Below are 21,749 nucleotides of genomic sequence, written 5' to 3' on the forward strand. Positions count from 1 at the left end.
TGTTGCTTCAGGAGCTGTCTGGCTGAATGCTTGTTTTAATTCAGTATTTTTTTTATTATTATTTTTTAATCTCAGCTTGCCAAAATAATTCAATAATTCATATTTACTTATCAGAGTGGTAGGTTTTATTTTCTCGAATCAATGCTTTTCAACTTGTTTCTTGTGGATTAGTTCAAGATCTGTGAAAGAGAACCAAGAAAAATAAGGATATTATCAACTGGCTAAAAGGGCCAAAGCAAGGATTCATGTCTGCATTTGAGAGTCAATGCAAAAAAAAATGCATTTCATTCGAGAATGTCACACCATATGAAATCATGTATTTCCCAGTAGCAGCACAAGTGCAAAGCTTGTGTTTAAAATCTTCTTTAAAATCTTCTCTTTGCTCCCAACAACAGTGTTAGTAAAATGTGCGACTTTCTGAAAACTTAAGTAGTGTGTATTATCAGGCTTTATGGGCATTTCCTTAGGTTCCTGATCTGATCTTTTGAGAAACTTGCAGTTGATGTTACTGCCTATTTGTTATAAAAATTCTTTTCAGGAGAGCTGAGAAAGATTCAGAGAAGGGACACGAACAAATTGAGACAAGCAGCTAGCTGCCCTCTTTCATGAGGAATAAAATGAGGTAATTGACATCTGAAGACTGTTAGGAAGTGCCTAAAATCACTCGTTAGAAACTTGGGCTTTCAGTGTTTTGTGAATTCTATTAGGAAATATCAACTTCCCGCCTATTTCTAAGACTCAAAGTTGCATTTTCCCTGTTGCAATAAGGCACTAAATTGCCAAAATGTTTTGCCTATATTTTAGCAGTTTGTTGCATTAAGCTACAATTTCAGGAACTCTGAAACCAGGGCACAAGGGATTGTGTTACTTCTGGCCTAGTTGAAGGCTTGTGCATTGAAAAAGGCAAATGACACAGCAAATACATAACCTCTGACTGTGGAGAGCAGGATTAAAATATGAATGAGCACCTTGAGCCAGGAAATGCAATATTAGAAGGTTCTAGCTTTCTGTTGGCCAAAGGCTTGTTAAACGTCTATTAATAAATAATTATTTGAAACAGGCAAGATGTAATTTTGCGGGTTGTTTTAGTGTGTTTTATTCTTTCAATATTCCTATCCTTGCAAGATACAGGTGTTTACTAACTGAGTGGTACTGGAATGGGGTCTGGGGAAAGAAAAGGAAAACAAAAACAGAAATGGTAATATGTGGAAAACAGAGGCAGAATACTGGAAGCACATTTTTAGTGTCCTGGTTTTAGAAGGAGGTCTTCCTTAGGGGAACTTGCTTCTGGTCCAAATGAGGTGGTTGAATTTCCATAAATGTTGTGTTTGACACTGTCAAAGAGGACTTTGAACTAAAAAGAACTGACCTTGATAACTCCTGCATTCCTGAATTTGTACCACGTCCATCCTTATTGTGTAGAGTTTTCCTGTTTTGTGGATTTTGATGGGTTGAGGAAAAAATAATAGAAGCAGGCGTGGAGATCCTGGCATTGGAAGGAAGGGAATAGGGATGAGGAAGATTAGGCAGTGTGTATGTGAGAGAGAAAATGATGAAAATATGAAGAAATCTGATGCACGCAGATTTAGCAGGGAAGATAGGTATGTAGTAAGACGAAAAAAACAAGTGTTTCTTCTTCTGTGTTGAGTGACATTCTACATGCTCCTGTGCCCCTGTATAACTGTGTGCCCCTCAGTTCTTTCATAGCTTTATGACATTTCATGTCTGTCCCTCTGCTTTGATTTTAGAGCTAACTCTGCTTTCATGTTCATGAACATGAATGCTCCTGCTTAGAAATTAATAGTGAACTGGCATACGACAGGCAAAAACAATGGAGAAATTTTTCACTTTGGTAGTCATAACTCTGCAGATGGGTGACTGACATACTTCTGGCAATGCTAGAAAAATGTTCATCAGTCTGCACAGTGCTGCTTGGAGTTTTCATGGAGTATAACTTAAATTGTAGATAAACATGCAGTCAAGGCAGTAATTAAAACTTTTTAAAGTATAACATTTTTGCAGACTTAGAAAATGACTTGAATTTGGCATAGCCAATCTTGAAATAGCCAAAGAAATGTTTCGCTTTGCTATTTATGTTCACAAAGCAGCATGACAGATACTTTCTTTTTTTTTTTTTTTCCAAGGTGAATTGATTTTTAGGAACACTAATGTGCTGGCTGTTAATAATACAGGAAGGGTAAAACTTCTCCTGGTAGGTAAAAGGCTTTTCTCTAGCCTTTATTCCTGTACTACGATATTCTCTGCCCTCACTAGGGTTTCTCTTGCCTTGAAATGTGCCAGTTATGTGCACCTGGGCACTACTGGTGAGGGTTTGGGAAGCGTGCAGCTGGGCAGCTTTTTGCCTGTGCATGTGTACTGACAGCTGCCAAAATGCCACGTGAATCACAGGACGGAGACCTGGCTTCTGTTTGTCGTGTCCTGAGCAAACAGTTGAGCAAGCAGTCTGTTGCTACATATCTGCTTGCTTTTTTTTTTTTTTTTTTTTTGGTCCAGGTTTTTGTTTACGTGTGTGTTGTTTTTCAGGGGAGCATATCTGTTCTGTCAGTGCCCTAAATACAAGGCTCAGCAAATATCCTGGCTGTGTTCGTGCAGAGCAGTTTATGCTTTTGATGGTGGGGGGAGACCAGTCAGCTTACAGTTTGGTTATAGATAAAAAAAAAAAAAAAAAAAAAAAAAAAAAAAAAAAAAGCCTTTCTAAAGCTTTTGTAATCAGAAGGAAGATGCCTTCTGTGGCTAAAACCTCATGGCACAGTTCCTGAAAGTCTTATAGTTGGCGTGCCGGTCTGAGAAGCTCAGGGAGGAGCAGGGCTCCCCCTCCTCTTTCCAGTGCGGAGCTGGGGCACTTCTGGGGACTGAGTGAAGTGTCTTGTGATCTCGGACACGCGATTCCCACATTGCTGAGGTAGATGTTTACTTCTTAGTTGCCATCATTTAACTCTGTTGATCAGCCTTAGCTTTTCAGTTCCAATCTCTTTAAAACTTCGTTCTTTTTATCCTGAATTTCCCTGTTCTCTTGATTTTTCTTGCAGCTAATTCTCCAGTCTCAAGTTATTTTTGCTGGGATATTGCAACACTTGAAAAATGTGACTGAAAACAGTAGGGTGTGCAGAGTGGTTATATCTGTGCGTAATGTTGTTAGTAATGCAGTTAAGGGCTTTGTTTTTCTTAAAATAGCCTTCGAGTTTAAAGCTCAACATGAATACAGCAGCATTCACTGAAGAGAGTTATTCTGATGCTTTAGGTTCAGATTGGAGTCTTTTAATAGGAAATAACTTTTGAATAAATTGAAGGCTTGGAATTGCTATCCTGGGAAATGCTTCTGGTTGTTACTGTGAAGTGCGTTTAGCATGCGTTTCATATATAGGCTCTGTGTGTGTATGTAGGGTACTTTATTCTGCAGGAGCCCCAATACTGATTTTGTTTCATGCCTAATATTTTTCTGTACAGGTTTACTCCAGAGTTGGAAGACAGAGAATAGTATATTGTATCCATGTTTGGAAAAAGGTAGTTGCTGTAGACGAAGAGGACTAACTCTGATATCACAGAAAGATGAGTATGTTAAAACCAAGTGGACTTAAGGCTCCTTCAAAGACCATCAAGCATGGGGCTACATTACTGAAAGCACCTGCATCTGTTGCAACCGGTAAAGAATACTTAAATAACTTTTCTTTTATTCATGTCTTACAAAAAAATCTTCTAAAAGCTATGAGCATACGCTACTTTTACTATTTACACTAAAACACTTTTGCTTGTATTTCTGATGTAACAAAAATGATGTGTAAAACATGCAAAAAATAAATATACTGATTGAATGCCATCTTGGTTCAAAACAAACTGTTTTTAAATGGTTTTGGTAAAAATCTCGTGAAGGTTATATTAAATGCATTGTGTCTCTGTCCTTATGTTTTGAGTTACTGTGTTCTGGAGATTACAGTATTTTCATAATTAAGAAAACTTGGAATTGTGCTCTTCCTCTTAGAAATAACGCTTTTCCAAGTGCTCATTACTTTCAAACTATGTAATGATGCTTCCTGGAATATAAGTGCATTTGATTCCTGTTGCTTTCTCTTTGTGCTTGATTCCAGCTCCAGCAGAAAAAGCAGCTTCCAGTGAAAAGTCCGCAAGTACAACCACTGCAGATGCACATGACGAGTTTGTGGATGATTTCAGAGTTGGGGAACGTGTTTGGGTCAATGGAAATAAACCTGGCTTTATTCAGTTTCTTGGTGAAACACAGTTTGCTCCAGGACAATGGGCAGGGATTGTTCTAGACGAACCAATTGGTAAGAACGATGGCTCTGTGGCTGGAGTTCGCTATTTCCAGTGTGAACCCTTGAGGGGAATATTTACAAGACCATCAAAATTGACAAGAAAAGTGCTGACAGAAGATGAAGCCAATGGTACTCAGGCAGCTCATGCATCTAGAGCTACATCACCAACTTCCACATCGACTGCTAGCGTGGTGTCTTCGTCCCCTGCTGCACTTCCCCCATCAGGAATTCCACAGAAAACAACACTTGCTGCTAAGGAACATTCAACTCCTTCTCAGATTAGCAATCTTTCAAAAACTGCAAGTGAATCTATATCAAATCTTTCTGAAGCTGGATCACTAAAGAAAGGAGAAAGGGAGCTCAAAATTGGAGATCGAGTTCTGGTAAGATTTCCGTGCAGTTTCGGTGTCTGTTTTTTGCTTGATGTATTGTAACTTCTCTTAACACTCAGAACTTATCTACTGTTTCCTTGACTCAGGTAATGTAAATTCATGTTCTAACTTTCTTTTTATTGAGTGTCTCTGTAGGCAAGCTCTTCCCATGCAGTTTTGTATGTTATAGGAAGGTCTTGGCAGTGCCAAGACAAAATGGTTAATTTGGCAATCTCTATTTTGTTATGTTTTGCCAGTGTTTGCTCAAGACCAGATGTTTTTATTAACCTATACTCAGCTTGTCTTTCTAGAACTGCAATCCTACTACATAAAATCTGAGCTCGTTAGATTTCCATGCATCTCTCTTTCCCTATTCAGGGCTGTATCTTTAGAAAGCTAACAGTTCAGTAATTGATTGTTCCCTTGAGTAGTGATAGGCAGCGACAGAAGTAGTCACATAATGCCACTGATCACCCAGGATTTACGTGTTCTGTTGGTGATGTGCCATGTTACTTGGCTGCCCTTCATAAATTCAGAACCATAAATGCTTCTGCTGATGGATCACTGTCATCCTTTTAAAAGGGAGCCAAGTTTTGTTAAACTTTTACTTTTTTTTTAAATAATTGTATTGTGTACCTTTCATGTTTGGATCAATATTATATGGGTTGGTATGGGTTTTCTTGTAGAGGCAGCGGGAATGAAGATTTACCATAACAGCCATGGTTTGATGCTAGTAAGGTCCCAAATTCCGTTTAAGTAGAACAGATTAAACTTAGTATTTTGTCCTCTGCTTCCTGTTTGCCTTAAGTCTTCCTGTTGAATCATCAAATGGTAGTTTGAGGTTCCTAGCACAGCATAACAGTGATGCATGTGTGTAATTTACATGCCAGTGTCAGACAGTGTGCAAAGGAATATGAATGTTAAATGGACAGGTTTCTTGTCTGACGGTTTTTAACCCCTCCTGTTGTTGTTTTTTTTTTTGTAAATATTCAAATTTTGGTATTAAGAAAAATGAAATTTTTGATCCCAGGCTAATCTTTTTTAGTAGATCCTAGGCTCTGCTAATTCCTAGTAATAATTCAAATATAGATGTCTTAAGTCTCCAGATCACTGGGAATAATAGAAAAGTTGGCTGAATAATCCATTCATCCACTAGGGTTTTTTTTCTTGCCACTGAACTCCTTCCTGGCCAGCACTGTGGACTGTAGAGCTGGACTGTTAGTGAGGGATTGCTGGAAGCTGTCCTCAGAGCACCAGTTACTGTAAAAGACCTGCCTGTCACTTACTGTGGCTTGCCTAGGCGATCCATCTCCATCACTGGTACAATTGCAACCGGACTGCTCTGTGGCACGTCATTTGTTTTTCATTTATACTGGCAGCAGGAGCTTTCCAGTAATGTTACGCAAGGTGAGAGGCTTTATGGCATTTGTACTTCCCACCTCAGCACAGGACTTCCCCTCTGAGCCTTGAGACGCTGCAGTCTGACCGCCCTGTTGGTACCAACTAAATGCTGCCTCCCTTCCTCACTGCTTGCACTGGCTGCTATTGAATACTCAGTGAAGGTCCTTAGTAATATGCCGTGCTGATTAGATACGTGGGGAAAACAACTGCTGAGAATTGCAGCTTGAAAACAGTGAGCCTCCAGCAGTGCAGGATTGCAGTTCAGCAGAACAATGAATTCATGATAGACAAAAGCTCATTTGGGAGTCTTATTAAAATACTTAACTGGAAAAGTATGTCCTCAAGGGCAAATTCATATACGGGTAAGGCACAGCTCATTAGCTAAGATTACATTCTAGAATGGACTTCAGATGTGGCTCAACTTTGTTGATCTTTGTGTGTGATCTAGGGTGGGGAGTGTAGCCCTGGAGTATTTCAATCTGGTAGTTTTTTTCCTCTAACTTTGATTTTTAAATGTATTTAATAGGAGTTATCTTAAATTGATCTGTTCAAATTTTTAGTTAGGAACTGACTGGGTCTCAGTGGTACCTTCAGCAATAAAAGCTAAATGATAGCGTGGTTGTTTTTTTTTTCCTGCCTCATCTGGGTTATCAGGAAACAAGAGGCCATTCTGGCAGATGTTTAAGTGCCAGAGAAATGCGTTTACCAATTCACATCTCTGCTCGGCTTTTTCTGCATTACAAAAAAGTTGACCTAGGCTTGCTGAACCTGAAATGCTGTGTTCAAAGCATTTCAGGCTTGACAAATTAGCATTTCCCAGCAGCTAAGCTTTGTTGGAACATTTTTCAGTTCCTACTGAAATGTTAGTCCTGTTCCCCTGGAAGAAGAGAAGCTGTAAACTCTTCACGATTGCTTTTGCTTTGTGCCACAACAAGTTACTGCATCAAGTGTTCATAGCCAGCGGTGTGGGAATGAGGTAGCTTGGTTAAAGGCTGTATGTGCAAAGAGATCCTGAAGAGCTGATTAAGGCTCTAGTGCATGGTGTTTGTTGTTTTGCGGGGATGGAAAAAATGTCTTATTTCCTCATTCCTTTGATGTCTCCATTTGTTTCACCAGTCTTTGGTGCACTTAGAATTCCCTAATCCTACATGGTCCCATATTTAGAGTCACTCCCAAACTCTCATGGCAAAACAACTATGGCTTTAAAATATGAGATATTTAGTAGGAAAGGAAGTTTCCAATGTTAGGTATCTATTTCTGCTTTAATTAGGTAGAAAGAAAGGAGTTGTAGAGGATCTTCCCTTAATTCAAATACCATTAGGAAGAGTAGCGGTGACACACAAACTGGGATGCTCAATCAGATGGTTGTCAGGGAAAAGAAATTCCCTGGTAGAAAACAAGTGGAGTTGTGGGGTGATCACCTACGTATTCTCGAATGCTTGCCAGCTTGGAGTGTTCCGTGTTAGGTTGTGCAAAACGACGCAATACTTGTGGAGATGAAAAGATTCAGGGGGCAAAGCTTTACATTGATGTGCAGGCTTGCTTTTCCAGGGGACAGAACACGTTTTTCCAAGAGGCCTGGCATGCTTAAACAAACAATAAAAAAGTTTCCTTAACATGAAAACAGGCAGTGCTGAAAGGTATGTATGTCTGCTGAGTCAAGTTGCTGTGTTTTCTAATTTCTCTTCCTTGAGATTCTGGAGGAGTCAAAGCAAAACAAAAGCAAATCAAACTACGTTGAGTGAATGCACGAGCTGAAGCAATAAACCCCAACAAGGACGTTCCGCAGCAGCAGGAGACATCCCTTAGATTTCTATAATTTACTCCTTCTCAGAGATGATCAGGTCAGAAGAGTGCACAAGCTCTCTGCTGGCTTGGAAATCTTCTTCAGATCCCAGTGTATCTGAGCCAAACTCACCAAGCCTGCACTTAATTGCCTGGCTGACTCAAAGCTGAGCAGTAGTTTTCCTTTCGCTAACAAGTATGATGAAATACTTTATGTTCATATGTAGAAACGCTGAAAAAAACAGGGAGATAAGGTACATATTTAAAGAACTGTGGTTTCTGACACGTAACTCATTGTTATTCAACTTTTCATTTGTTGTATTGATGTATAACTTATGGGAAAAATAGCTGAATCAAAGGAAAAGCTATTAACGCAAAGCATAATTAAATAGCTCTGTCTTAACCATAATTTCCACTCTTAACATCTAAAGTATGTTCTTGGATCTGGATGTGATTTAGTTGTTAGAGAGAGGACATTAACTCTGGGCAGTCTGATCTTATACTTGGGGGTTGCTGTAACGTACGAAATGTCTTTGGGGAAATCCACACTTCCTTCATTGCATTGGTCCAGCCTCTCCGGGGTTAATGACAGCGCAGTCCAAAGTTTAACACAGCTAGAGCTGATTTGCCTACTGAAAATGAGGCTGCAGTTTTAGTGTTTTAAAGCTAGTATAAATAGGAATTCCTATGCAGAGAGAGTGGTCCTGACCTCTCTTGTCTGCTCCCTTTTTGTGCCGGTGGAGGTGTTGTCACCAGGTAGTAAAGCAGGTAGGGAAAGAAAAGGCCTAGCTGTGAACTGATTCCATAAACAAATTGCTGTCAGGCTCAGCTGGTTTCTGTTTCCTGCTCCAGTTGCAGCCAGAGAAGCTGTTTGCCCTGGCATTGCAAACACTTATGATAGAAGAGCCCCATGCAAAGTTGGTTTAAACAAACAAAGAAAACCAAAACCCAACCTGTTGAAATAAAACGGGGAAACCCGCTTTGTGGGACAGTTGTTGCACCTCCTAAAGGTTAAAGCAGCTTTGAGAGCATCTTAGGCTTTTTGCTGGATGGACCAGATGCTGTATTTGTAAATAAATAAATATATAAACATCTTATCAACCTAAAGGGCCTTAGCCTTCTCAGAGGATTAAAGTGCTTTCATTCATTTAACCGGTTACAGCTTCACCGTGGTCTGCCAAATCTGATGCTTCTGGAGCTGAGCTGGAAAGCTGTAACTCGGGCCTCTGTCCATATGTTCCCTCACAAAAGGCTACAAAATGGATTGATAGGCATCTGCTGAGGGGGCCTTTTTGCAACGTTATTCTCTACGCATGAATAACATCTAATTTCTTTTTATTGTGTCTGTTTTATGGCGTTCACTGTAAGTTATTTCTCGCTTAGTTATTTCTTATGAAGTTCTTTAGTGTTGCAGAGGCCGATAGGAGATTATTGTCGAATTTGTTTCCACCCATGTAACTTATCTTCAAGTAAACATCGTGTAAGGCTGCCAACTGATTAAACTCCAGCACTCTTAAAGGGGAAAAGATTTCACATGTCGAGAGAAGTTTCTCCCTTTAAAAAACAATCCTGCCTTGCTAATATGGTATTTTTAACTTTTCCATTTTCTAGCTTGTGTAACATTCTGAATAGAAAATTATTTTCTGAGTTTAGCCTATTTAAAAATCTAAAATAGCCCATATTTAGCTGTTAGAAAAGCAAATATCCATTTGCGTTGCTACAGTTAGAGCAGTGCAAAAACATCTTGCCATAATGCATACAAGGATAGAAAAGGAAGAAAGATTTGGAAGTTACGGGCATGCAATCGTTGTGGCTGTCCCCTCCTGAACCTCACTTGTAATTGCAAATGCACGGCATGCCTAGCTGCTCAGCCAGGCTTTTGCCTTATCCTGGAGCTGAGTTGACTCTAAGGTGTTTAGATGGCTTTGTCATGTTAAGTTAAGGGATCCTCATATTTATGGATGTACATTGAGACAGTGTTTTAGCTATTGTAAAGTATGCATCTATAATGCAGATTAGTTTGTGAAATGGCTGCTGCAGCATGGAATATGAGAATATAGCTGAAGGACAGAGGGTGAAGCCTGGCTGTAATTCATTGTCTTGGTGATTTTTCTCTGAACAAACTGCAGCTTTCCTTTTGTGCTAGCTTTAAGCAATGTTCAGGACGTGTCATTACCTGTCTGCTTATGGGTGAATAAGATGTTAAATTTATATCATCTGTGCAGCAAGGTGCCAAGTCGTGTCTAATCGTGAGTCCTTTGGTTTTGGCAGCTCCTTATTTAACTACATTGCAAGTGAGTTATTGTGACCAAACGGCCATAACAGGCAACTTCCCGCAGTCGTGGTAAGGGTTTGTTCGTGTAAGGCTGAACTTTTTGTGCGTGTGGGCTCTGTCTCCCTTCCCCTCCCCTACCTTCCCCAAGGAGTGACATCCAGGAACACGTTGTCCTTGGTCATTTCTGCACAGGATGGGCGAAGGAACAGTTTATTTATTTACTTACTGGAGTCTTGGCCTTTGCTTTTTTTGTGGTGGCAAATTAACAGGTGACTTTCGTAGTATGCAATTGCTTGTTAGATTTTTATATTACTTCCTTTGTAATAACTGGACTGCAGGAATTGAGCCTCAAGAGCAGATCATGTTTAATTATTAAATTGGTTTCTTCTGGCAGTAGAGGGTTGTGTGATAAGTCCCTATCCATGTGAGTGTCTTATTGCACATTAGCTCTGTTGTCTGCTTTGGCCTTGCTTTTGAACTTTACCTAGCTACAACCAAACCTGATAGAAAAGTAGGGGTTTCAAATATAACTACTTACAAGTTTGAAAACAGATAATCAAGTTTTTTGGAGCTTCACTGTACCTCCACAGATTTTTGCATGTCAGAGAATCTGCCTGAGTAAGGTCTTGTCTAAATGCTGTTCTCATCAAATGGAAGCAGCTGCAGTCACTCTTACATTTTTAGATAGCAGTCACTCGAGCATGATATCCAGTGCCACAGGAAAAGCAGCATCATTAATCCTGCTATTCACAGAATTGCTGGTTTGAAAGATCTGAGTCACAGAAGTAGGTTTAAAGTCTGGTAGGTACTCCAGCACTCTTCCAGTTGTGCCTTGTTCAAGTGCCTGATGTTGCTCAGATATTTTGAGAATAAATATGTTGAGCTGGAAAAGTAGAAGCTAAACTGTCCAATATCAGACAAAAAAGGGGAAGGGGAGGCAAAACTGACAGGGCTGATGTTGTGTCAATGCTATTCAGTGCTTTTATTCTTGCTCTGGAAGTAATTGTAAATCCATCCTGATAAGCCTCTGGATGGTCAGAGAGGTAAATAACAATGTGTGGAGCAGTCCAGAGGGACTTGTTTCATCCCCACAGCCCTGGTGGCTTAGACCATACAACTTTAGACCATACAACTGTTGGTTGCATTTTGCATTCAATGGCAGTGTGTGCAAGCATAAGAAGGAGAAGATAAACTGTGTCACAGCCACGGGGAGCTCCCTTCTGGAGGGGACAGCAGCTCTGGAAGACCCAGGAGCCAAAGGTACCAAAAAGGAGTTCATGGTTCGATGCTGTGGCAAAAGGACTGATGAGAATATGTGGTCCTCTGAGCAGGGCTGACCGTGCTTCTGGTCACTGCTAGGACATTGTGTAAAGCTACAGCCTTCGTGTTTTGAAAAGCATGTTGGGGACATTGGAGAGGATTCAGAACACAGCTGCAAAATGACTCAAGCTGGAGAACGTAGCTTGCAATAAAAGATCTGGAGAACTCAATCTGTTTTATCTATGAAAGCAAAAGTTGAGGTGGCTTGCTTACAGTGTGTGCTCTTGCGTGGTGAATGCTGGTTGCAGGAGAGCTCTGCAGTCCTACAGATGAAAGCCTAACGCGAGTCAGTGGCTAGAAGCCACAGTCAAATTGTTTTATTTCAAATTTAAATATGTTTTTAATAATGGAGAGATTAACTATGAAAATAAGCTGCCAGTGGAAGTATGCTTTCTTATGGTTATCAGCTCTGATCTAAAAACATCAACACGTACAGCTTGGTTCAGCGCTGTTACAGGGTTCATTACAGATGTAAGCAGATGAAATGTAAAGACCTGTTTTGGGAGAACCAGAGGAGATGACCTGGTGGTTCCCTCTGGCCTTGTGTGGGTGAAAGATTCAATTAAATACAATTGCTTCTGCCAGCTGGAAATGCTTCCTCTAAAGTTTGAGGAACAGCTGAAAGATGATTCTGAGTAGTAGATCCCAGGTTTTTCAAATGTGTTTGTGAGCCTGGGTGCTTTTTGTTTTGTCAGGTGTTGAGCGTTAGGGGTTGAGTGTTAGGTGTTGAGTGCTTCTGGAAATGCCCAGCCTCTGTCACAGACATGGAAATATCCAAGTGAGGCCTTTTCACCATAAATCAGTCCTCAGGCACGAGGGAGGCAGAGCTTTTCCACTCTGCTCATCCAGCATGAGTAAATGATACTGTTTGGGGGACAAAGTTTCAGAAGTGGATATCTTCTTTGAAAAGAGATTTGTGTTTTTCAGTGAATGTGGTCTCAAATTTTAGACCATCTCTTTTTTTCTTTTTTCTTTTTTTTTTTTTTTTTTCTGGGTTATTCTGGTTTATGTTTCCTCCTTCTGCTTGTCTAGAAATGCAGCTCAACACACGCTCTCACAAAGTCTGACATGCTCATGCCAAAGTGCTTTCATCAGGAAGTTTTTGAAGTTTTTAACTGCTTCAGGTTTACAAACCTGTTTTATTACTTCACTTTGCATGGCAGCAAATTAAGGTGAGCTTAGTTAGTATTTGATAAATGGGACTTACTCACTTTTTCCATGTGTTTCACATAACAGTAGCAAATTCCAAACAAATTTCCTCACCTTGCCATGACTGCTAGCCTAACCTAGATACTCTGGTATATTAGTGCTTTGTGTTTTACAGCTTGCCTATACTGAGTGTGATAACATTTCAAAAAGAGGTCTGGCAGTTCTTTTCTCTGCTCCATTATTTCGTGACCTGACTTAGAATGAATGAAGGTCACGGAAAACTGCCTTCTTGGTACTGATGCTCCATTTCTCCATATAGCTTTTAGAAACTTGTGCTGACCCTGTCTCTAAAACCAAAGACTTGGAAAGCTTTTGCTTACAGCTGAGCAAAGCCACAGATAGCTTCATCAATGCCATTAGCACTTTACTGCCGTGGTGTACTCCGGTTCCTACTATCGGTAAGGATAAACATGTCAGTGTTTGCAGAAGCCAGAACTGTAGTAGCTGGTGATTCAAAGAAGCTTGATTAGGTCTGGGGAAAAAAAATAAAAAATTTAAAAAAATCTTTGGCATTCTTCCTTGCGTCTTGTTTTAAAATAAGCCTGGTACCATGGTTACAAGACCAGTCACATGGCTCTTCTCCTGGGATCTCATGTTGCGCATCCCCATATGTTCCTGGGACATGAATTTGTCCTCGTGCTCCCTCCCACCGGGCCCTGGGCTGGGGTCCCGCGTGCACCCCCTGTGCCCTCTGCAGCAGCTCCAGCCAGGACCAGCCCTTGCCAAGGCTCCTCTTCCGATCGTCTCCTGCGGGGAGTTGGATGCCGTATCTTCCAAATCAGTGCCATACATTTTTTACCTAACAGTGGAAGGTGAGCAGGGCCAAGGTATGAACCGAGAAGGAATGTGTGTTCTGCACCCAAGGTTAACCCGTGTTTTCCTTAAGTTGGGTCTATGTGCTGAGAGGTTTATTTCCAGTTTGAGTTGGTGGGAACAGCCTACAACCATTTTTCCCTGTCTCTGGGAGCCTTTGCACCTAATTATCCCTTTTCACTAGTGGCTTCAGATAGCTCTGTCATGCTTTCCCCAGGCACCTTTCTCTGGAAAGTCTTTTATTTATCTATTTTATTTTTTTAGTAGTTGACCTGCCACAAAACCACAATAAGCTTCCTGGCCACTTCTGCAAAAGTTGCAGAGGAATCCCTCTGTGCAACTGCGAGCCTGACTATTGTCTGCGAGGGGATGCTCCTTATCTGGGCTATTGTTTTAGATTTCCTGCCTCATTTCTTTAATGGGTTCTTTCTGGCCTCCTTTGCTTTAACTCTGTTTATTCAGGCAGAAAACAGTACAAAACCGACCAGTGAAACAGTACACACGGAGCTAAAGTCTTTCTTTTCACCTAAAGATTATCCCAAATTTAACTCGTTTATTAAAAGCAAACAAAACAAAACAAAAAAAAGACAACTTGCTAGAAAGGGAATGACAAGGACAACTTGCAGGCCTAGGTACCCCTGACAGCACACACATGCATGTTTTTCCCTCGCACTGTTCAGTTAAATGTTATTTATACTTACGTTTATGGTATTTATACTCTAGAAAAAGTAGGTTATGTATGAGGGTGAATAACGCGTGGGCTTCAGGGATAGCTTTTCCCACAAAATACTTTGAAAAAAACAATATTAGGTCTTCCCTCTTCATCCCTGTGCTCTGGAGGCTTAGAGGAGATCTGGATTCCAGGGGACTGTTTTGGTCACTTTGGTCAGTTTCCTTTCCAAGGCAGTACTCTTGCCTTTTTTTCTTCCTTTTTTTTTTTTTTTTTTGAGAGAGAGAGGGGATGTTTGTCTGTTCTCTGCCAAGAACACCAAATACCAAACATTCTACTTCTACTAGTTACTATATTAGGCTGCCTCATGCCTCATGATAACAGTAAACTTTGTGTATTTTTATTCCATGGAGAACGATTTGCTATGGCAAGACGTAAATGTAATCTGCAGGTTAAGTCTTGTTTCAAGATCTCTAATGACAGAAGAAAAGGGGGCTGCCACCTTAAACAGGGATGAAAAATATCTGCTTTTCCTGTTTCAGTAAGATCAAAGGGGTTAATTATTCTTTCTTGGTTTTCTGAGGCTTTAAGTGTGTGGATTAGGATTTTACCCTCAGCTGAAGCCTTGGATCTCTAACAGAGCTGTCAGCTCTGTGCAGTTGATGAACTAGGAGCTAGAGCACAAATGTGTGTCATCTAACTTAGTACTTTGAGGACACTTAGTGCTTTCATGCAAGCTAATGTACTCCATTTCCAGGCTCCTCACACTTAACCTCTTGTGCGAACACTTCTCAAATGTATTAAAATGAATTATCTAGTGTACTGCGATCGTGCACCCTAATTGATGGCACAAGAAGCCTGTTGTTCTCTGGTTACCCTGGGAAGCTCCCCACAAGGAATACAATGTCTAATGGAAAAATTACATAAAGTCCTAACATACTTTTCAGCACTTAAAAAGGAAAATTACAGTCTTTGTGTTAGCAGGTTACTGCTAACTTTCTGCTAAGGCTGTGAAATAAATTCCTCGTCGTGTAATGAGTGCTGGAAAATACAAGTGAAAAAAACAACAGTCCTGAAAACATCCACACTGAATCCAGTGACTCTCTTGAAGAGGTAGTTTTCATCAACATTTGCTTGTTTTCTTGGTGCTGGATACAGGCTGAACAGATTTTCACACCAATAGGGCACAGCATATTGTCATTCTGACCTGCAAGAATCCTGCAGCTCTGGCTCGTGGCCCTTCTTGGCAAACGTCAGTCCCACTGAACACCTTTTGCTTCTTTACCTAATTTAATTCCTTCCTCCTCTGGGAGTTATAAAACATGGCAAGTAAGTGGAACAGGATCAAGATGGCTGTAAAGATGTAGGATTTTAAGTTTGAAAGCAAATCATTTCTAATCTTCCATTTAGGGCTATTAAAAAAAAAAAAAATCAAGAAAATGATTCTACCCCTCCCTGAGAATTCAAATAGTTGTTTGCATCTACAGTTTTGCAGTGCTTTGCATTATGTAAATTCTCCCAAGTGCAAGAGCATTGTGCTGTGTAGTTTCTGAATTATTCCTTATAGAAAATACGACTTTTTTCTCATTTAATTTCTTTTACTTTTCCTCACAGAATTAGAATAAAAAATAAGAATCCCTTAGAAAGCATTTGTTGCTGACTGAAGTTTGTGTGAAAATATAATACGGATCCTATTGCATTCAGTTTGCTGGTTATTCTGTGTCTTGCTGAATATCTTGTTAATCATAAAGCCTCATCAAGTCATCTAATAGAGTTGTGGCCTCAGTCTTGACAAACTTTTCCCAAATACCAAACTGGACAGAATTAAATGCTAGAGAAAGTTTGTTGTTTTTGTGGTGTTTTTTTTTTTCCTCTTCTGCAAACAATTTAGTTGTGAAGATTTGTTCAAGGTATTAAAACAACCCATAGGCAAAAGAATACGCAGCTTGAAATAAGAACTGGTCGCATCATTAATGTGCTTTGTGAACGTGATCATACTGAATGCTTTCCCACTGGATTTTGTATTTTATTTGGAAATGCAGTAAATACAGCTGTGTCTTATTGCTTCAAGGTTGGTGGAACAAAAGCTGGAGTTGTGCGTTTCTTGGGAGAAACCGACTTTGCTAAAGGAGAGTGGTGTGGAGTAGAACTGGATGAACCTCTTGGAAAGAATGATGGAGCTGTTGCTGGAACAAGGTTAGTTTGTCATCAGGTAGACACCTTAAAGATCTTGCGTATCTCTGTTTTGCTCTGTCTTTTTAACATCTTAATTAAAACTTTATATCAAGAGAAGCAGTTAGACTGTAAACCTGACTGCTGGTGGGAGGGGGATCCTTACACACTGATTTGAATTTTATGACACCTACACATCTCTGAAAGTCTGCATCAACCCCACGTTCACTGGATTGGTTACTCTCTCCTAACTCCCATGTGAGTTTTATTCATAGACTGATAATGGAAAACACAGTTTTCAGCTTTTTGAACCTCTGCTTGGTTTCCCAGTTTGACATGAATTCTCAGTTAAGAAAATATCTCTAGGTGTCTAAAAGCTGAATTTAAGGAAAATTTTCCTGCATTGCAGGAACTAAAAGCTTGTATAGCCACATTATAAAGACTAGGAACCATATAGATTCTTCCTTCAACAAGTCATATTTAGAAAATATTCACATCACAAATTATCTTTCTCATGTGGTGTAAAGAACAGTTCTTTAACTCTTTAAAAAGTGTTTCTACAAGGATTGTGCTACTTTAACATGGGTGTTCACGACTTATCATTTTAAAAGGGTTTTGATTATATATAACCAAAAATACATATTCTGTATAATCGAATATGCATATATGCAATCAAATATATAACTGCTTGATTAAATTATCTGATTTTATTTTTAATTCCTTATCACCTTTGTTGTTGGCAGCTCAGAGGAACATCTGAAAGAGAAAGGATGTGCGTGTTTGAATCTGAATGGAATATGTAGGAAACAGCTCTAGCTCAAGAGGTTTTTTTCTGTTGAATTTCTGAAGTCTGCTGTAACAGTGCTACTGCAGCCTAAAGAAGCTCCTTTTCCAAATCCATTGTTTAAAAAAAAAAGTCTCAACCTAATATAGATGAGGCTGTCACCAGCTGTTACCCTGTCCTTTAATACTGTTAGACTATTTATCTAGAATTCTTTGTGAAACCAGATCGTGTATATGAAAAGACAGAAGTTAATTTAGTACTCTTGTCTGTCTGCTTTGTTTTTCAAAGGTATTTCCAGTGTCAGCCAAAATACGGTTTGTTTGCTCCAGTCCACAAAGTTACAAAGATTGGATTCCCATCGACTACACCAGCAAAAGCAAAGACAACCGTGCGAAAAGTGATTGCGACTCCCACAGCCCTGAAACGTAGTCCGAGTGCATCTTCCCTGAGCTCCCTCAGTTCTGTGGCCTCTTCAGTAAGCAGCAAGCCAAGCCGTACAGGACTAGTAAGCTTCTTTTTCTATTGCATGCTTTACATTCCCAAGGAAGAATCCACGTGGCACTTGCCTGTGATCTACTTGCATAAATTGAGAATAGAACAGATCTTGGGGAGAGTACAATGTACATTTAATTGTGCTCTCTTTTTCATTCAAAGCATGCATGAAGGAAGGAACTCTTAGCTAGCCCTGAAGAGTAGCTGAATATTTGAATATTTAAGCTTACACAGTTAATTCAGGCTAACTGAGTTATTGCAACAAGAAAGGGGCTTGTGATGCCAACAAAATGAAAAGGCATCAATGTTCTCTGACTGAAATCTGCATTTAGCTGTTGATTTTTCCTAGCACACCGCAAATCTCTGTCATATGGGGTTTGTGTTTGAAGATCTGGTTTGCACTAAAGCTTCCATGGCTCAAACTTGTTTCATTAAACAGGAAGCTCCAAATTGTCAAGTTGTAAAAGGGTTTCTTTTACTCTTAACGAGATGAGTCAGCTGCGAAATATAGAAGTAGCAATCATCAAGTTTTTGCTGACAAGAAGCCTCTTTCTTTTATTTTGGATTTGTTTTTTAATCCTATGAATTCATAAAGGCAAAATGTTGCAAAGTATAGTGGCTCAGGTGAATTTTAACACAGTACTAATTCCACCTAATACACTTAATATGGATTCTTTTAAAGTTACTCTGTTACATAAATGTCCTAATCTTGGGTTGCAGCAGTAAAACAGATCTTCTGAGAAAGCTGAATTTAAGAAGTCTCTCTTTAAAGGCAGTTAAAAGCATAGAATTTTTTTTTCTACTATCACCTTTTTTATTATTTTCTTTAAAAACAAACAAAACCCAATGAACATCTGACTGGAAAGAGATCAATTCCCACTGATCTGGGCCTAATTAGCTTGCATACTGCTCCATTGACAGCAGGTGCAGGACAGGAAGGTGACGTACCGTAGTCCTTCAAAACTGAAGCAGATTACAACTGAACAGAGGTCAATGGTCGATCAGGGCAATGGGGTTAATACCTTATCACAACAAGCATAAGGGATTTTTATTTGGCACAAATGGAGGGACTTTGTTACTTAACCCATCCTGGAAGCTGCACCTCTCGCTAGGGAGTGCCCCCTAGTTTGAAGCTGTTGCACTCAGTAATGCCTCAGGCTCAGGGAATGCCTGCTCAGGGCAGTTTGTGGGCTGACAGTGAAGTGTTAATATGGACCTCCACGTTTTATTCAGTATGCTATGATATCCTCAGCAAGAAGAGGGTACTGTTACGCAGTGTAAATGTTTACAGTATGTTCGCTTGTTTTGCTCTGTGCTGTGCTCCAGGGCTTTTGCATGTTTTGAGCCTTAAAAAATAAAGCTTCCATAACCCATTATTTCTGGAATTAAAATTCCAGCTTTCTTCTAGCTCTGTTCTCAGGCAATGTGAAGATCTGGTTGCCATCCAAGTAAAAGGGCTGTCAAAATAATTTTGGCACTTAATTTCTTTAAAAGTTAAGCTGCTGAAGAAACAGGTTTTCCCAAATCTCCCAGCAAACTGTTATTGCTCTGATTCTTAGGAAAAAGTATAATTTATCTGGAATTCATTTAGGTCTTGCATAGTCTTCTCACATAGTCAGGGCTGTTGCTGTTTTCTTCTTCCTGAAAATCAACTGTCAAAGTAGGTGATCTAATAACTTAATATAGGGCTGGTCTGTTACAATTGGCATTTATTTCCAAGTCTGAAGGAAGTTGTTGCTTCTCTTGAAATCTTTTCAATTCCTTATGTAATCAGAAATTAAGTAAGTATGACTAGAAGAGCTAGAATTGTTAAAAACCAATGCATTCTGGAGTGAGATGTTCTCCAGAAACTGAAAGGATGACAGACAGCTAATCTAAGCATCAAAGTTGAAAGTTCTGGTTTATTTAGTCCCATACCTTTAAAGTCATTGAATACAATATTTGTAATAGATCAGAGATGTATTGTTCGAGGCAGTAAGTAGACGAGTTAGAATGGTTCTGCAGCAATCCTGGTAACAGAAGGGGAAGCATGTTTTTGTGATGACAGAAGAATACGTCCGTGTTACGCTTTCTCTTGGGGATGTAGTCTAATGCCAGCATTCCAAGCTGTATATGGCAACTGTTCTTCAACATTTTGATCTCTGAAAGGATCATGAGAAAAACATATTCCTATTTTGGGGTAATACCATTAGAGCTAAAGTTTAACACAACAGAAGGATAAATCTTTGTCTATTGCTTTGTTTGTTTTAAATGAGGCTTTAACCAAGATGTCATTCATTTTTAATACTTAGGAAGCAAATTTCTGAGCTGCTAAACATAGGGTCAGTTTTTATAAGCTGTATCAGATTTCTTGATTCAGTTTTTGCTGTTTTCACAACTCTTGCTCACTATTACTACATAATTTCAGTTTATTTACTTTCCCTTCTAGCTCAAAAACTCTTGAGGAAGTAGAAGACAGGGCCATGATGAATTTTCACTGGCACTGGTTCCATTCAGTGGAGCAGAGATCATGCAAGGTCAAGAAAAATCTTAAGGTTCATTTTAGCTATAGTTTTCCAGTTTGATTCATTTTTATCTATTCTCTTTAAAGTTTAATCCTTCAGATTTTTATTTTATTTTTTTCCAGAAGTAATTTAATTCCAAGGATATAAATATATGTTTTAATCAGATACCAAATATACATCTTCACAAGGTTTTAGCTGTAAGGCTGGCTTTTTAAGTCAAGGTAAATGCCTTTGACCCTGAATGTTTTACTCCCATAGTAGAGACATGAAATGCTAGTTGGAGATCCAAAAGCTTTTGATAGAGCATTTGGAAATGTTATGCCTTCGCTGGTGACCCAAGATAATGACTAGGTAACTAGAGTGACAATGTTATTAACTTGCTGTAAAGGTGCCTTTTTTTTTTTTAATGCAAAAGGTGCTTAGAAAGCTAATAAGCTAGCCTTTGTGTGAGTCTACCAAACCTGCCTTAGACTGAGGCCAGCCTTTTGTTTTCATTTAGCCTTCTGTCTCCTACACACTGCCTGCTGATTGCTACAAAACCAACATACTGCATAGGTATGGCCATGGTTGGATTCTAGAAAATGAAGTAATTTAAATGTAAAAGCAAGAAAAATATTTTTCTTTAATAAAAATCCTAAAGGAGAAGGTACAGTAGGTTACAGAAAACGTTTGTTTTACTAACACAATGTTTGTAGAGTCTGGAGATATCCCTGGTTTTTGCTTGATACAGGACGATTTTTAACTTTCCTACTTTGTGAAGTTGACAGAAACATCCTCCCGGTATGCAAGAAAAATTTCTGGTACCACAGCCCTACAGGAGGCACTGAAGGAGAAGCAGCAACATATTGAACAGCTCCTGGCAGAAAGGGACCTGGAGAGGGCAGAAGTTGCAAAAGCAACCAGTCACGTAGGGGAAATAGAGCAAGAATTAGCACTTGTTCGAGATGGACACGATCGGGTAAGATCAATGCTATTGTTCTTACAACAGAGCCTTTAAGACAATTGACTTCATTCCTCAAATTGTATCTTCTTACTGAAAAGGTCTGGGAGCAAGAGGTAGTGTTCCAAAAGTATAATAGTCTATACCTATGAGATCTTCCCTGTGGGAGCTTTAGCTTGGTAAGATAGCAAATCTGTGTAATTTAATGAATTTTGGTTCAACTTCTCTTCATGTGTCAAGAAGCAATGCTTCTTTTTTTTTTTTTTTCTGTTATATGCATATTTCAATATAATATTATTCTCCCTTGGCCTATCACTTTACCAAATTGTGATTACTGAGGTACAGATACATAACCTGGAAAAAAATTCATGTATTGTCCAACTTACATTTTGTTCTTATTCCTTCTAATTAGCATGTACTGGAGATGGAAGCAAAAATGGACCAGCTACGAGCTATGGTGGAAGCTGCTGATAGGGAGAAAGTGGAGCTTCTCAATCAGCTAGAGGAAGAGAAAAGGTAACCCAAAATCGTCTTCATTAGTATAACTGATAAAAAACAAACTTTGCACTAAAAGTAAATAATGTAGTAACAAATTTTAATAATGCAGATATGGGCAGTTATTGTACAAAACCATATTACAGTTTCTAAAAATTAATACTAACATCAACTCTTAAATTTAGGGAGGGAGAAAAGCTATAGCTGTATAATACAGCCAAAGAAA

The 21,749-nt window shown here is 39.4% G+C and overlaps 1 protein-coding gene across 10 annotated transcripts in view; it reads left to right on the plus strand.

Annotated features, from left to right (window-relative positions):
* Window positions 1–21,749, plus strand: part of CLIP1 (CAP-Gly domain containing linker protein 1) — a 65,850-nt gene that overhangs the window by 8,513 nt on the left and 35,588 nt on the right. For all 10 annotated transcript variants that reach the window (XM_072024200.1, XM_072024202.1, XM_072024201.1 and 7 more), the window contains exons 2-7: window positions 3,469–3,664; window positions 4,107–4,675; window positions 16,208–16,332; window positions 17,381–17,597; window positions 20,849–21,046; window positions 21,441–21,544. In XM_072024200.1, the coding sequence (XP_071880301.1) occupies window positions 3,571–3,664; window positions 4,107–4,675; window positions 16,208–16,332; window positions 17,381–17,597; window positions 20,849–21,046; window positions 21,441–21,544 (1,307 nt within the window). In that variant the 5' untranslated portion in view covers window positions 3,469–3,570. The remainder of the gene's footprint in view (window positions 1–3,468; window positions 3,665–4,106; window positions 4,676–16,207; window positions 16,333–17,380; window positions 17,598–20,848; window positions 21,047–21,440; window positions 21,545–21,749) is intronic.

This window comes from Anas platyrhynchos, chromosome 16 (assembly GCF_047663525.1).
Source record: "Anas platyrhynchos isolate ZD024472 breed Pekin duck chromosome 16, IASCAAS_PekinDuck_T2T, whole genome shotgun sequence".
Classification (NCBI taxonomy): domain Eukaryota; kingdom Metazoa; phylum Chordata; class Aves; order Anseriformes; family Anatidae; genus Anas; species Anas platyrhynchos.